Here is a 17,385-nt window from a genome sequence, read left to right on the forward strand (position 1 = left end):
CTAGGCTGACGAGCATTTTTTTTTCCTAGTTCCTTTTCCTCCTGCTATGATGGAATGTCCTGACCAGAACCACTTAAAGGAGAAAGGTTCACAATTAAAGGCCACAGTCTGTGTCACAGGAAGTCCTAATGGTAAAAATCTTAAGGAGACGGGTCTTGATTTATCCGGACAGGAAACGGAGAAGCAGGAGAGAATTCTCTCAGCCGGCTTGTGCCCTCTAGCAGATCTGTAACTAATACCTAGCGCCTGACCTTTGCCAAAGAAGATCAGGTGATTCGAAAGCTTCAGTTCAGGATGTGGCCGGCATAGAAACGAGCGAGCATATGGCTTTGGAGAGGTGGTTCAGACCTGTGTTCCTGCTGCCCTTACAGACCTGTGTTCAGTTCCCAGCACCCAACGGGGACAACTCACAATTGCCTGTGGGTCCAGTGAGTTCAAAGCCCACTTCTGGCCTTCACGGGCACAAGGCATGTACACAGTGCACATTCACGCATGTGCACACTCATACATACATACATGAATTAGGAAGAAATAAATCTTCAAAAGGGAAAGAAACTCGGGAGGACTCATTTCCTAAAGCCTATACAGACGTGTTGCATGAGCCACTTTTGTGTTCACAGTGAGCAAAAAAAACCTGGACTAGGCAACTCAAGGGAGGCTTTCTTCTGGCCCACTGTTTCAGACATGTCGTTGTGTCACACGAGTGGGTGTAGAGAAGCAGAATAACGCACTCAGTGGTGGAGAGGATGCTGGGGGGCGGGGGCACTGGTAGTAGAAAGGCGCCATATATCCCCAATGCCTGCCCTTAGAGGCCTACTCTCTCAAATGAGGATTCCAGAGTCAAAGGAGACAGTTCCAGACACGCCCTCCTCAGAATTACTAGAACTTCCCAAAATAGTGCCCTCAGCTGGGCTGACATCCAGGACATGACCCTGTGAGGGATATTTCAGTAGCAAATGCTTATGGGTAAGCAAGTGAGGCCGGATGCAGGGTGTGGTTTTGTGGGGTTTGCTGTGGTACCGGCTTCCCTAGGTCAGCTCCTCAGCCCACATTCCCAGTGCTCCCACCCCTGAGCCTCTTGCCCACCTTACTCCACACACAGGGCACTGCTTCTCATCACACCTCGTGTGTATCTTGATCGAGGCTCCTCTTATGCATTGTTCTATGTCCCATTGTGAATTTGTAGTGGGTGGTAACTAGTTCCCTATGTCGACTGCAACATCATCTAAGGAAGCAGACTTACATTAAAAGAGAATATCTGTAAAGTAGCATTTCTTGCTTTGTTGTTCTAGCTTAATCTTTGAACTTTGGATATGAGCATTCAATATGGACAGCATGAATCTAAAAGTGTTCACTGACTACAGAAAATCCCAGTGGGACTCCGTGTTCATTTTGTCCACGGCACTAGCATGTTTTATGTGTCAGGTTGAGGAAGGAGCCTCGGTTGAAGAAATGTCTCCAGGAGATCTGGCTATAAGACATCAATTAGTGATCAGTGGAGGAGGGTCCAGTCCACAGTGGGCAGTGCCATCCCTGGGCGGTGGTCCTGCCTTCTATAAGAAAGCAGGCTAGCAAGCCAGGGGAAGAAAGCCAGTAAGCAGCATCCCTCCATGACTGCTGCATCAGCTCCTGCTTCCAGCTTCCTCCCTTGTGTGAGTTCCAGCCCTGACTTCCTTTGGTGATGAACAGCAACATGTAACTGTAAGCTGAGTTCCTCCCCAACTTGTTTCTTGGCCATGGCATTTCCTAACAGTAAGGGAAGTCCTAACTACGGCATGTCCCGACCTGGCTAACGAAGCCAGGTGCTCAGATATTTGGGAAAGCACTATTATGAGTATTAGGGGGTGTAATTTACGTCTAAGTTGGTAGACTTTGGGCGAAGCAGGTGCCCAAAGTACTTCCATAGTACTCAGCTGGAAGCCTGGGGACCACAACGGATAAGATTTTCCTTGCACAAGGAGGATTCTTTGACTTACGGTTTTCACCGTTCATTTACAACACAGACTCTTTCTAGTCCCACAACAATCTGCCTTTGAACTTGAACCATAATCTTCTGGGTCAACAATCACTAACTTCTTACTGGATTTTGAACTCATCAGCATCCCCAAGCCAAAGGAGACCATTTTACACACACACACACACACACACACACACACACACACACACACACACACTTCTATTTCTCTGGAGGACCATGACTAATTCAATTTCTAGGTCAAATCGTGCTGTCTTCTTTACCTACCTACTAGCCCTGTGCCCACTGCCTTTGACATAAGGGTAACAGAGGAACTTCTGCTTTCCTCAAATTTCAGGGGAGTGGGGGGTTGGGGGTGGGGGGTACACCTAGAGAGAAGATTCAGCAGTAAAGAGCATATACTGCTCTCAGATTTCAGTTCCTAGCCCCCAAATAGCAGGCTCAGAGCACAATTTTATTATTGGTACTGACTGTGTAGAAGCCTGCCAAGGGAGACCCCACACACATGCACACCATATTTTATCTCCTTCTCATACAGTATTAGCACATTTCTACCTCGTGAACAGGAAGGCTGATCTACACATTAACTTTTGTACATCCTGGAACAGTAAAGAACATTCAGCATCGAGTATGCCTATGTTCTTTCTTTAGTATTCTCCATAGTAGAAGTCATAACTAGATATGACTTCAGTGACAGTTTTCACATGCACGCCTCCGATGCAGGGCTCTCCGCCACCAATCACCACGCCCTTAAAGTTAAAATAATTTAAAAGAAAAACCTTAAGAAAGCCGACAAATCTCCCTACCCTGCTATCATTCAGAAAATACCATCAACTGTCTCCAAAGCGCTGGGCTTGTGGGGAACCCCTTCGCCCCGCCCCTTGTCACGTCCACGCCCCCAACTGGCGGAGGGGCGGAGCCCTCCAGTCAATCCATTTTCTTCCGGGCCCGCCTTCCGCGCGTCTTTCAAAGACTTCCTCCGAACCAATGAGCAGTCAAAGGCTGAGCCAGGCCACGGACTAAGAAACAGAGCGAGGATATGATTGGTTGCTAGAACGCCCCGCGCCACCTCCCACGCGAGCGGACCAATGAGCTGACGGTGGCGGGCTCGGCGCGGGCCGCGTCGTGGATGCTGTGAGGGCGGCGGCACTGGTTACTGCGTGTGGCGGCCCGCGATGAAGCCGGTGAGTGGGGCCGGCGGGACCCGAAGGATTCTCGCCGCTGGGGCAGACGCTGGCCGGCCTCCGCTGCGTTGCTGGACGGCCAGCGGTTTGACTCGCCTAGTAACCTCCCTGCGCGTCGGGGAGGCGGAGCGGAGGCACCGCGGTTCCCTGACCGCCTGTGGGGGCTCATGACGGCCCTGCCAGAGAGGGCCAAACCATTCAGCTTGACACCTCGGATGCAAAGTCTGTCACGACCTGGTTTGTGGGTGGCTTGATACCTCAGATGCAGAGGCTGTCACGGTCGGGTTCGTGGGTGGTTTGGTGCCTCAGATGCAAAGGCTGTCAGGACCCTGTTTGTAGGTGCGGTCACGATAGCTACCCTCCCTCAGTGACCTCTTGGCACCGCATCCTGTTCCCCTCAGATTATCTGGGCCTTGGGAAAGCAGGGACGTCTAGCCTGTTAGGATTTATCCACACCTAGCTGGGAGGGGTGGAGTGAATGGGTCACTCAAGCGTAAACTCTTGTTTATAGGAGAAAAGAAAAAGGGTCTTAGCCACGAGTTGGAAGCCCCTCCTGACCTATAGTTTCTACCTCACAGCTGGTACCCTACTCAAAGGCTTCATTTGGGTTCCGTTGCGTTTTATACCAAAGAGCAATCCAAAGAAATCGCAATCTATAGCTTGTCAGTTATCATCTGTCCCTCCAGCAAGACTGAAGCCAAGCAGTCAGGTGGCTACTCTTGCAAGCCCTGTGTCCACTGTGTCAGCTGTCCAGAAGAGGAAGATATCCGACCTCTGGTATAGAGGGATTGAACAAAGTAGAACCCACCATTTCCTCCTCCCGAGGTCTGCCTGCTTTCTGGTCTCCACCTTAGCACACAGGAGTGAATCCTCAGTACATCGCTGCCTGGGAAGGGGTAGATCTGTCCCATTCTGGATTGACGTGGGAATCACTCGGCCACAGCATACTTTCTGACATTCATTAAAAATGATGTTTCGTTTTTTTTGTTTTTTCACACTTACTGTTAAAATGTCTGATCTCAGATGATTCCAACTAGGGAGTGGGGAAGAATATTTTTTTTCCTTCCATATAGAAATGCATCCAGAACTGAGTTACACCCGCTTAGATCAGCATATAAGGTCCATCAGAATTCCTGTAATCCAGTAATTCATAAAGATAAGGGGAGACTGGTTGTCTCTATGTCTACTCACTTGCTAGGCTGTATGGGGTTATTTTTCTTAGAAACGGGGTGAGCAGTGCTCACTGACTCTCTTGTCATCTCTACTAGAATGAATACAGAGTCCTCCACCCCTCCACCCATATGCTCTCTTGTGTTTTCTGTAGAGCCAACCTGGCCATGTATACGATTGCTCTGGAACTTGAACCTTCGTCTCCCCACTGCTGAATCAAAGCTTTGCACCATCGTACCTGGCTCAGCTCTTGAATTTTCACACTGACTGCTTTAACTTCCCAGTCTACCTAGAAACCTGCACTTTCTTCAAAGCTTAGCTCAATGGTCTCTGTCAAACCCTTCAGTGCTCCCTAAATGATCAGTCAGTCATCCCTTCTGCTCTGCAGCACATGGTTTCTGCTAGTTTAACACGATTGCCATTCTGTAATCTTGCACACACCGCTGTCTCTCTAGCTATGCTGAAGGTAGACAATGTACCACAGGGTCTTCAGGTCTTTGGAGCACACAAATAGAAGGTCTAAGACATGTTTGAGGTGGAATGGGCAAATCATACTTCAGAATTGAGGAAAACCGATCCAGGATAAACTCAGGTGCCTTGTCTGATATTATCCAAGGACCTCCAATTCTACCCAATATACCAGTGCTGTGATTAATCAGAGAGTCAACAGTAATAATCTATTTTTGGTATTGCTGATCTCTCTGATAGCCCAGATCAATGACTAAAAAAATTGCAAATATTGATTCAAAGGGTGTTTAATCATGGATCAGCTATGTGAAGATTACATGCAAATGTTCCTTTTAGTAATTTAACATAGCATTTCTTTTGAAGCCCATTTCAATACAAGCAAGCGAGTTTGATTCTTCAGACGAAGAGCCTGCTGACGACGAGCAGACTCCAATTCAAATTTCATGGTATGTCAGCACTTCAGTGGTGAGTTACAATATTCATACAATATTCATGGTATGTCAGCACTTCAGTGGTGAGTTACAATATTCATACAATATTCATGGTATGTCAGCACTTCAGTGGTGAGTTACAGTATTCGATGTTACATCATATTTGGGCAAGGTCAGGCTTGTAACTGAAAATACCAAGCATTCTCTGGGCCAGTTATAGAGTTTTAATTTTTAAGTGACTCTCTTACTCCATGATTTGTTTTTATTATCTGATAGCAAATGAAACTACACTCCCCCCCCCCTTTTAGTCCTTTAGACATGGAGAAAATAAAACTCTTTGTAGCAGCAAGTAAACAAGAGGAAGGTTTTTTTAAAATTATCTCCAACCAAGATTTATGTATTCTTTTAGAGTTAGAGAAACAGTAATGCCATCTGGGTGGCAGTGACACAGCTTTAATCACAGCACTCGAGAGGCAGAGGCAGGCGGAGCTCTGAATTCAAGGCCAGCCTGGTCTACAGAGAGAGTTCCAGGACATCCAGGGCTACACAGAAACCCTATCTCAACAAAAAACAAAACAAAAACAAAAAAAAAAATGCATCTGAAACAGTAATGCCCAAGATAGGATATTTAATAATTAATCATTAGGTTAAATCCTATTTAATACACAGAACTATTGGTCATGGTGATGTGTCCGTCAGTAGACCATGTAAAATAAAAGCCATATCATATAACTGTTTCTGCCCAACATACATGTCTTAAGGGAGGGAAGGTTCCTTTTTGAGATTTCCGTGCATTGTAGCAGGGGACAGGTGCATGTCAGGACACAGGAACTCAGACCATGACTGTCAGGAAGAAGCAGAGTAGGATGGTAACATGAAGTAGCCAGGGAGGGACATGCCCCAACATGTTTTCCAGTCAGCCAAGCGCTCTTCCCCACTCTCCTGCAGTCCATTCTTTAGGTTCAGTACCTGCGCCTTACCAATCCCTTAGGTGGTTCTTAGTCCAGTCAGGTGGACCAACATCAGTCGTTAAAAAGTTTCTCATCAATTAATTCCCAAGTCTTCTCTGCAGCCAGCAACTGAATCCCCATAAAGCCGCTCATCCCCACAAAGCCAGCAGTCTTACCCGGTAATAGCTTACCTGTCTACTCATGCCCCAGCACAGAAAATACAAGTTCTGATCTCTCAAGGAAACACCCTTCCCCTCCACAGGAAGAGTGAGGACTGAGGATTGTCTTTTATTCTGTCATCAAATAAGCTCTCAGCTCTGTTCTAAACTCAAAACTAAATCTAGTTCTTCACCCCAGCTCTTTTCCCATGATGGCTTTTCTCAGCTCATCTCCTGACACTCAGATGGGGAGCCTCTGTCCCTGGGTATTGCAAACAAGACTGAGTTCTAGACGCCTGTTCCATTTTAATCAAAAGTATTGACAATAAAGGATGGTAGCCTGTTCTCTTCATATGAAATTATATCTATGAGGCAGTTTTACCAAAAGTCTATGCAATCCTTCCAGCATCTCGAAACTGAGTAACACTGGTCCTAAGCTTTTGGGGTCACACCACAGGGTCACTGGGTCTTCCTGTAGAGTATCCAGGAACCATTACCTTCATGGTAAAGGCTTAACTCACTCATTTAAGATTTAATTGGCATTAAAGTAAGGACGGCCCCGTTTCTGTACTTTTACTCGTTCTAGGCCTTTCCTGTTCCCCACGTTTAACTATGGACTGGTGTTTTGTGACTGCTGTAAAATGCTAAAGCACCCTTCCTTACTCGGTGGCAGGCACTCTTGTTAGGTAGGCGTAATTTCCATTTGTGCAGTTTTAAAAACTAAACTTTATACATTTTTCTTCATAGGCTACCTCTGTCACGAGTGAATTGTTCTCAGTTTCTCGGTTTATGTGCTCTTCCAGGTAGGTGAGGACACTCCGGTGGCTTCCTATTAATATGAAGGCAGATTCTGGTGAGCTGACAGGTGGCTCGGTGCATACAGACTGGTGACCTTGTCTTAGAGAAGCCTTCAGGAACACCTTCTGCATCCAGGGCTGCACTTTGAACTTACCCAATCCAGTGAGACTTAAAGCCAGGCAGAAATGAGGTTGAGACCATGGCCAGGAGCTCCCGCACCTGGACCCCTTCAGGGAAATTGACCAAAATTAATATGTACATTTAAAATGGAACCAAAACATGAATAGCCATGTGAAATGACTTTCTACAGTAGCTGTGTGTGTGTGTATATGTGTGTGTGTGTGTGTGTGTTTAAATACGCTTTCTTACACAACTGCAAACTGATTGTTCTGTTTTGTTTTGTTTTTACTTGCCTTATCTGTAGGTTGTAAATTTAAAGATGTTAGAAGAAACATTCAAAAAGATACAGGTAGGTTCACTCTGATAAAAGCCCACTACTGGTCTTGTTTTAAGCCTGAAACTCTGTTGAACTATATTCTCTTCTCAGTATACAAAATGAAATCTTATGGCATTTCTAACTGTGAACTCTCGAATGTGAAAAGGTATTGGTAATGAGCCCAAGGGCTCATCGTTTATTTATCTGAACACAGCTTTGTTTTCCGTAGTCCTATTTACACATACAAACTTTGATGACAGACTCTGTCTGTTTGAGGGAGAAAAGAGTGCAAGTAAGAAACCTGCACGCTGCAGTGCCCGTGACGTTGAACGCACTGTTCCCTGTGGACATCACTGTGGTAGTTTAAATTAAACCCAAGGGCTGGAGAGATGGCTCAGTGGTTAAGAGCACCGACTGCTCTTCCAGAGGCCCTGAGTTCAATTCCCAGCAACCACATGGTGGCTCACAACCATCTGTAATGGGATCTGATGCCCTCTTCTGGTGTGTCTGAAGACAGCTACAGTGTACTCATATATAATAAATAAATAAATCTTAAAAAAAAAAAAAAATTAAACCCAAGCTGGGAGCCTAGGGATCCGCCTTCAATCAGATGTAGAAACCAGCATTTGGGTGGCCAAGGCAGCATGAATCGCTTTCCTTGTTCACAGATGCTGACCAATAGTTTTTAAAGTCATAATACTTTATTCTACTTGTTCTGGAATATCAATTAATATACTTTATTTCTTACCTATCAAAAAAGATGAGAAGAAAGTCAGGCATGGTAGCACACGCCTTTGACCCTAGCAGAGAGGCAGCAGATCTCTGCATTTAAGGCTAATGTGGTCTACACAGCAAGCTCCAGGCTAGCCAGAGCTACGGAATGAGACCCTGTACCAACAAAAAGGACAAAAAAGAGACTCATGCTTGAATTGACCCTTGAGGAATTTCCAAACATGTTCTGCGTTAGGTATCCATACAGCAAGAGGAGATATCTTCCATGTTCCATTTGGAAGACATTAAGCTATAAGCAAATACTATTTAGATCATTGGTTCAAAACTAGTATTACACATTTTGGAATTTCCTGTTTATTTTAGTGGCTTTTATAAAAAGAAGATTCTAGTTTTTTCATTAATGTTTTTTTAAACAATGAAGTCACACATAGAATCCATTACTTAGAACAGATCAAAACACTTGGTGAGGAAGACATAGAATGTCCCTGTGGTGTGTCCTCTGGAAAAGCCTGAAAACCACTGTATTAGAATCTAGCCAATGTGAATGGAGACATTATGACAAATTACTCCCTCTTCTGAAAGCTTCAGTAACCACATGTTCTTTTACAATTGTAAAAATGCACAATGTTTAGGCCACATTCCCCTCCTTTCTGCCTTCCTTCCTTCTCTCTTTAGACCCTTTCCTTCCCCCACATAATCTCAGTTCACTCTATTATATATGTATATATAATATATATTACATGTAATAGGAATATCATATATATGTACATCACACACAGATATTATATTAAGATCATTTTGATCTTTATTTTCTTTGTCTTTGAAACAATGTGTATGCTTTACACTTTAACTGCAAAGGCTCTGTACTTGGGTAGGTGAGTGTCCACAGTTGGGGCTGGGAATTATTTATTTTGAAATAATCATCCAGAATGAACAGTGCCATAAAGAAGGTTCAGAAGCTAAGAGAGGGCTCAGTGGTTAAAAGTGGGTGCTGCTCTTGCAGATGACCAACATTCAGTTCCCAGAGCCCACATGGGTCAGCTTATACCTGTAACCGCAGATCCTGGAGATCCAAAGCCCTCTTCTGAAGTCCACAGGCACTGCACACACATGCATATACCCCTATCCTGACGTACATTTATACAGTTAAAAAAGAAAATCATCTCTTTTAAGTTCTAGTATAAAATCCTATAGAAATATTTCTTGATTCCCACTGTTAAAATGAAAAGAGCTAAACCATATACAGTTAGTGCAGCTAATGCCTTATTTTCTCAAGACCTGGTCAGTAGAAGTTAACCGAGGTTGGTGTGGTGCAGTGCAGAACAAGGGAAGCATACGGGAGCTACAGCTGGAGACAATTTATGATACTTGCCTGAGTGTGAACATGGCTGATCCGGGGGGTGGGGGTGGGATTAAAAATAGTGCTATCTATTCCTTCTGAGGAGCTTAAATCCTAATTATTAAAGGCAGTATTTATTGCAAGGGAAAAGAACCAAGTTTTAATGCAAGAATATCAATACCGTCAGCCAATCCTGAAATTCATTCAAAAGCATTTTACTCATAAATCAATTTAGTTTAGTTCTAACCAGCTTTTGTTTCAGGTACTTTCATTAGATATTTCATACTGACAAAGTTTCACTGGTTACTAGCTTGGCTGAAGAACGTAACTCCATATTCTCTCTCATGATCATATTTAAACGTGTCCTGTTTTACACATGCATCTGTGTGTGTCTTGGTCTTTTGGCAGAGGAACTAAAGAGCTCTGGGATCCAAGACGTATTTGTTTTCTGCACCAGAGGGGAACTGTCAAAATATAGAGTCCCAAACCTTCTGGACCTCTACCAACAATATGGAATTGTCACCCATCATCATCCGATCCCAGATGGAGGGACTCCCGACATTGGCAGCTGCTGGGAAATCATGGAGGAGCTGGCCACCTGCCTTAAAAACAACCGAAAAACCCTGATACAGTATGTTCTTCCCCGGATACCACACAAGCAACATTCCAATCAAAATGACTCTTGAGCTGCTCAGCCTAACCTCCCCCTCTGCTGTCAGGACAGAGAGCTAACGTACCCACACACTTCCTGTTACCACACCTCAAGGGCATTGGCAACAAGCAGTGTTTAGAGTAGGAGTTCAGGCATTTTCCTTTCCTCTAGTCTCCACCAGTGTGTGGCATTACTCTGGCTCTCATGTCTCCTAACTTGTCATCTCAGCCTGCCAGTTGTTTTCGGTAGCAAAGAAGTCACTTGAACTTTCAAAGTTCACAGAAAAAAAAAAAAATCCCTCATCAGTAAGTGGTCTTTTTAAATATGACTTCTACGGACTGAGGAGATAATCAGTTGGCAAAGTACTTGCCACTCAAATGTGAGGGCCTGAGGTTGACCCCCAGCACCCATGAAAGAGCCTGGCATGGTGGAGTCCCATAGAAAACAGCACACCCATCATGAGGTAACAAAGGCAAAATTTCAGAATACACATCTATAGAGAATTCCTTTGTAAGTATATGCAAAATAGCATCAGATGTAGCTACTAAAAATTACAGACATTTAGACCCATTTTTCAAACAGACTCTAAACTTGTTTTTCAAAGATCCTAAAGCAACCTGTATCTTTGCAGATACCAAAGTAGTTTAGTTTAGTGGGGCTCAGCAAATTCTACCCCAGCAGCCAAAATCCCCACCTGATGCTTAAACAGAAAAGCCTGGTGGATGGGTGATCCTGCACTGGGAGAATGCTTGAGGCATCTGATGGCTGGACGTTTCCTTATTTCCTTACAACATACTTTTGAGGATCTCTGAGGGTGATTTAAGGAATGTTTTCCAGCTCTGAGAGTTGACTGTTGTTTTCCTGCAAGGTTGCAGACCTGTTGACATCTTCACAGTGCTGGGTCATGTCCACTAACATTCAGAGGTTTCCTTCTCCCTCCAGCCTGTGTTCTAAGTCCTTTATAAACACTGCCTTGTGCAACCCTCACTCTGATTAGGTTCGATTAGTAAGACTATTTCACAGATAAAAGGTAAGAAAGCAAGCTTGAAGACCTAGGCCAGCGTCAGGATTCGAGCCTCTCTCTTGTCCTCTGTGACTTGCTACCTTTGTGTTTGAGAGAGAGGAAGGATTATTGCGGGGTTGGCACTTGCTCCAGAACCACTCAGATTTACCGAGAAGACAGTCAGTCTTGATTCCTACTTGTTTAATGCCCTACTTCTCAGATGTAGGGCTTGGGTTCAGTAGTCACTAAGGCAGCCCTCTCTAACCCTTAGAGGAATTCAGAGTACCTGCCAACCTGGGTGAACACACACTGCTTCAGGCGACTTAACTCAGCAGGGCTAATCTCCGACTGCACACGCTGTACCTGGAGTTGGAGCGGTTAATAGCAGGCAGAGAGTAAGTCTTAAGTTGTAACTTAGGAGAAAATGCAAACAGACAAACTTCAAAACTCTCTTTGCCTTTCAGCTGTTATGGAGGACTTGGAAGATCTTGTCTTGGTAAGAAATATATTTTCACTACCTGTTTAAATTCAAAGTAGGCCAACTCCTGTTTGGGGACCTTATCTCACTTTTTATTTAAAGGAGAGAAAACACAATGTTAAGTTTACCAAACCCCAAACAAAGAAGAAGCAATAGCAACAAAATAGTTATTTACTGGTGTTAATTTTAAAGTGTGCTGCCAAGAAAAAAAAAAAAACAAAAATGCCTCACTGTAGTAATTATTATAAAACAGGATAAACGAGATCTAAATTAGCAATGTTTGTAAAAGAAAGAACATTGTCAAAATGAAAGACGGTACATAGGATGGGGAAGAAAAACTGCACAGCATGTATTTGGTAAGGGAATATACAACTCAGTATACGTAAACCAACGTGGCAATTTAAATAGCGAGCAAAGGATCTGAGTAAACATGTCCCCAAAATACGCATGCAGAAAGCACGGGAAATGATGCCCAGCGAGGTCAGCCTGCAGGGTGGCTGTGGTGGGCAAACCTGGCAAGAACTTGGGAGAACCAGGAACCCTGTGCTGCTGCTGCTGCTGCTGCTGCTGGACATGTAAGACCGTGGAGCTGCTCTGCAAAGCTCTTCTTCCCCTCAGCCCCAGAGACAGTTACCGTGCCTCAGAGCTCCATACCCAGGAGAAACAGAGCACACACGCACACAGGAACCAGTGAGCCAATGTTTCTAGCAGCTGTGCAGTTAGCATGAGCCCCGCTAAACTCTTAAGATCAGGTTAACTTCCAAGAGTGCAGGGTAAAGGGTCTGTTAGTTCCTGTGCTCGCTGAATGTAGTTTGCTGCAGCAGAGGTCTAACTGACTATCAAGTCTGCAACAAAGTCAAACTAGTTCTTAACAGTCCATTATTTTTCTGTCATGTTCTCAGTAGCTGCTTGTCTCCTCCTATACTTGTCTGACTCAATTTCACCACAGCAAGCCATAGACAGCCTTCGAGATGTCAGGGGATCTGGGGCGATACAGACCATCAAGGTAAGAACCAGGCTGCTCAGTCTGCTACATTGGTGGCCTCTTTCAAATACAGTGTAGTGGGTGCAAGAGAGCCATGAGCTCAATTCCAAAGCTGTGGTGCACACACGTGCACACACACACACGTTTATCTTTTACACTTAAATAAGTACAACTCAGGTATGTGCATAAGACACCGAATTTTGAATAACACAGTGAAGATGATAAACTCTGCACTTTACTCTCAGGGCTCTGTGACTGTTCAGCCTCTGTCCCAGTCAGGACCTGCTGCCGATGCTCACACCCGGTCAGGAAATGGCTGCTCTAAACATTTTCCTGGGTAGATTTGTATCCCAAGAAATTTATATATCCTACTGTGCCACTGAAATATTGAAGAATGCTATCAAAGCAGCACAGCAATACTTTACTGCCTGTTGCCATGGATATTGGTCCCTCCATTCTCCTAAACACTTGAAAAACAAGGCGTCAGTAGCATCCAGGCTGTGACAAATCACTTTACCACAGACCACTGATGGCACCACTTGCGTGCGTCTCTCAAGTTCATTTCTTACTGTGGTGGGTACTGTTTCAGCTTTAGGTTGCCCTCAGAGTGCATACTTAGGAACCCTCACCCTTGGCTGCCTGTCTCCCTGGGGTTAGGGGTCTAGTCCAAGCATCAAGAACTGAGACTTAGCAGTCAAGCAACCTGCCTCTCAGGTGTAAATACAGCCATTCACAAATAAACCTTACCGACCGATGGATGCCCTTCTCTATGCAGGTTCTGCAACTAGAGCTCCCTTTACTCTGTCAACTGCAAATGCTTCAAACTTATAAGTTCCACTATCCTTTCAAAATCCAGTCAGACATGTATAAATTATGTATGTGTCACATCTTCCATGCCACCGAGAATGAAGGCCACTCTAATATGGGTGTTGGCTCATCACCTGGGTATTCCACCGCTAACGGGCCCTCACAATCTTTCCTAAAGAAAGCTAGCAGAACAGTTCATTATCAGGAGTGACGGCTGTCAGAGCTCTTTTGGAAAGACATTCAAATTTCAGTAAATTGCTTAAGGCACCTACTTAGTATATCTGTATAGCAGTGTTTGGTCTTTAAAATTTTTCGTTTATGAAAATTATTCCAAACAGACTGTCATCGAAGTACCAGTCGCTCTTGACTGTGTCGCTGTCGTTACAGAGAATGGCTCCTCCGTATTCAATAGGGAAAAAGCATGAGCAGAAAGTAGGCCCTTCCACAGCAGGCAGGAGATTCACTTTGAATCTTAGTCCCAGCAGCAAATGAAAGGAGTCCACAGAATCCTGCCCCTCACACCTCCTGCCTCAGCCACCATCTCCTCCTCCCCTTCCCAAGTCTGACCGAAGGTTCAGAGGCTTTTGATTCTTAGCTAAGTGTGGAGCCTACTCTGGCCCTAGTTTTCTGCAGTGTATGTCAACATATCTTTACTCTTTTTCAGCAATATAACTATCTTCATGAATTCCGGGACAAGTTAGCTGCCTATCTGTCATCAAGAGATTCACTGTCAAGATCCGTGTCCAGATAAGGAAGAGCCCAGACACGCAGCCGCAGCTGAAGTTCCAAGTTCTCTAGCGTAATCTGTATTGGAGTGCTACTGCCATCCTGAACATAAATGTTATGTGCAGACTTCTAAAGCTTTGAGTCATGAATTCGTATGAATTGTTATGTCACAGCAGAGGGCAGCAGAGTTAGTACGCAGTTGTCCTAGACATACCAGGCTGTTCTATCTTAGCTAGAGACAACGCCGGGAAGGAAGATGAGAAATACCGAGGTGTCGACGTTTACCACGCTTTCTTCCTCTGACTATCACCATAGGCATGCGCCACAGTAATGAGAGTGAAGTGTTCGCTTGTGTCATGGTAGCATACACCTTTAGGATCTGGAGAGGCAGGCGGAGCTCTGAGTTCAAGGCCAGTCTGGTCTACAGAGCAAGTTCAGGATAGCCAGGGCTTCACAGACAAATACTATCTAGAAAAAAAAAAAAAGAATTTCAGTAAGCACACTTTAGCGTGTATATACCTGTGTGGGCACAATCACAACACAATCCGTGTGGAGGTCAGAGGACAACGTGCAGAGGTCAGCTCTCTGCTTCCCCACATGGGTTCCAGGACTAAACTCTCAGGCCAGCAGGCTGGCAAGTGCCTGTGTTCTCTGAGCCTTCCCACAAGCACACCCTCCTTCCTACTTTTAAGTACCTCTGACCCTCCACTGAAATTCTGTTTTTTCCTACTTCACTGACTTACTGAATTATAAGGGACTGCAGGTTTTAGCATCAACTCCCACCCAGAGCACCAATGTACCTCACCACCAAAGAAGCAATGTATCGTTTCTATACACAAGTAGATTTTTTTTTTTAAAAGGCAGGTTTTTACTACATAGACCAAGTTCGTTTTGAACTCAGAGATCCACTTGCCTATGCCTCCCAAGTGCTGAGATAAAAGGCATACACCACCATGGCCAGCCAGCTTCTAAAATTTAAGATTCTTACGAGAATACTAAGAAAAATGGGAGAATCACACACCACTAAAATATAATGTTTAATCCAGGGACGCAAGACAATCTCAAACGTCTAGAGGCTTTAAGTACAGGCTTCAATTACAGACTAGCCTTCATGATTCTGGTATTACGATCAATTTTAAAACCACAGTACCTGTTAAATTTTAGATAGTCACTGAAATCAGCATTAGCAAATCTCTGTGGACATGTATATGGATATATCTGGAAACCAGGTTTCTCAAGACTGCTCACTGTGCTTTGAGAGAGGGTCTCTCATTTGCTAGAGCTTGCCAAGTAGGCTACACTGTCCATGAGCCCAGGACTCTCCTGTCCCCAACTCCCCAGCGTCAGATTTTTATGTGGATATACGGACCAAATACAGGTTCTCACGCTAACAGGGCAAGCACTCTACTGAGAGGAGTATCCCCAAACCAGCAAATCCCTGTCATTCCCTGCCAATATAAAGTTTATTCGTGAGTACTTAATGGAGGAAACACATTTCATACTCAAATCAACTGGTATGTACCTCTTAGTTCCCACTGCATGTGTTTGTTAAACTATACTCAAAATGCTCAACCAAAATTTTAAAATCAAGCATACAGTAAAACCTTTAATTATTAGCAACAGGGAAATATGGGTATTAGTCCTAAAATACACTTGTGTACTTAAGTTTAAAAGACACGCAACGCAAACATTCTAAGGAAAGTATTTCTCTGCCCAAACTAGGACATCTGATAGCAATGTGGGCAGAGAAGGCCGACAATACAGGGACCTGGTCTTGCGCACACCAATGCTAGCTGCATTTGGAATCAGCATACAGACTACACGGACCCGACCACCACATCAATACCCAGGAAGTGTCTGCGACAGTTTTGATAAAATACGCAAAGGCAGAACGAGCAAGCTCTAAAGCAGGGCAGGACTAAGTGGGGAGCTTTGTCAGTGGGACATCAACGAGCTTAGGTTTTAACAGACCATGAACTACACAGCTAACTTTCATGACTTTTTTATGTTTTCCTAAGGTTTATCATCTACTTAGTCATCAATCCATTTCAGAAACTCATTGCCAGAATACATTAGCACAATCAAATCTGTATAGTGGCACTGACATCTACGAGATGTCTTTTCTGCATGTCTCCTACAATGCGTATCAAGAAAATGCATGTAGAACAACACCCCCCACACTACCTCAGACCCGCTGCCTCGTGGCTAACATTACTTTGCAAAGCAAATGGACTAAGCAGCTGATCTCCTCTTCTTTCAGATACTTGGTGGAGATACCTGAATTTTAGTCAAAGTAAATGGCGGTAGGAAATCTAGTCAATAAACCCAGCAGCAGAACGTCTTTCTAGGCATCACTCTGCAAGACTTCAAAACCATGTCTTTTTAGTCTTTTCAAAACTAACTGCTGGTCTGGTTACCAATCTATTGGTTTGATTGCTAGTCGATTGGTTTGAGTAAAGGAGCTTAAAGTCACTTGAGACTAACATTGTTACACTATTCCAGTGAGGATGAGCATTTATGAACAAGGCTAGTCAACATAGCAATAATTTTCTTTCCCCTCTAGAATGTGTGTATGTAAATGTCTGGCTTGCAACTGACTTGATTACTGAGCTATACATCTGCATGTAGGAAATAACAATCGGATGTACATGCGTTTTAGGACCCCGTCTGAATGGGCTGGATAAAGTGCTAGTCACACTCACAATGTGAGCTTTCCCAGCAGAAAGAGACACACAGATCATTAGCCGCTCTCCAGTAATTAGTCTAGGAACAGTAGAAAAAAGTACACATGCCAGCCAATGATGCAGCTCGCCCTTAGTCCCAGCCCTTGGGAGGCAGAGGCAGGCAGATCTCAGAGTTTGAGGCTAGCCTGGTAGGCAGGGATACACAAAGAAACACTGACTTTTTTAAAGAAAAGAGGGGTTGGGGATTTAGCTCAGTGGTAGAGCACTTGCCTAGCAAGCGCAAGGCCCTGGGTTCGGTCCCCAGCTCCGAAAAAAAAAAAAAAGAAAAGAATCTACTTCCAGAAAACTCGGGAAGGCAAGTGAGACCACCCAAGCACTTGGGCCTTCTACACACAACCACATCCGGACA

The 17,385-nt window shown here is 44.4% G+C and overlaps 1 protein-coding gene across 7 annotated transcripts; it reads left to right on the top strand.

Moving 5' to 3' along the window:
• Positions 1–3,073: 3,073 nt before the first annotated feature.
• Positions 3,074–14,426, top strand: Cdkn3 (cyclin-dependent kinase inhibitor 3). 7 transcript variants are annotated; one of them, XM_087585167.1, is made up of 8 exons: positions 3,074–3,159; positions 5,147–5,262; positions 7,084–7,139; positions 7,559–7,603; positions 10,050–10,272; positions 11,761–11,792; positions 12,677–12,780; positions 14,231–14,426. In XM_087585167.1, exons 2-8 carry the CDS (start codon positions 5,246–5,248, stop codon positions 14,315–14,317), a joined length of 564 nt encoding a protein of 187 aa, XP_087441293.1. In that variant the 5' UTR covers positions 3,074–3,159; positions 5,147–5,245; the 3' UTR covers positions 14,318–14,426.
• Positions 14,427–17,385: the final 2,959 nt, after the last annotated feature.

Source organism: Rattus norvegicus, chromosome 15, assembly GCF_021556685.1.
Source record: "Rattus norvegicus strain SHRSP/BbbUtx chromosome 15, alternate assembly SHRSP_T2T, whole genome shotgun sequence".
NCBI classification, from domain to species: domain Eukaryota; kingdom Metazoa; phylum Chordata; class Mammalia; order Rodentia; family Muridae; genus Rattus; species Rattus norvegicus.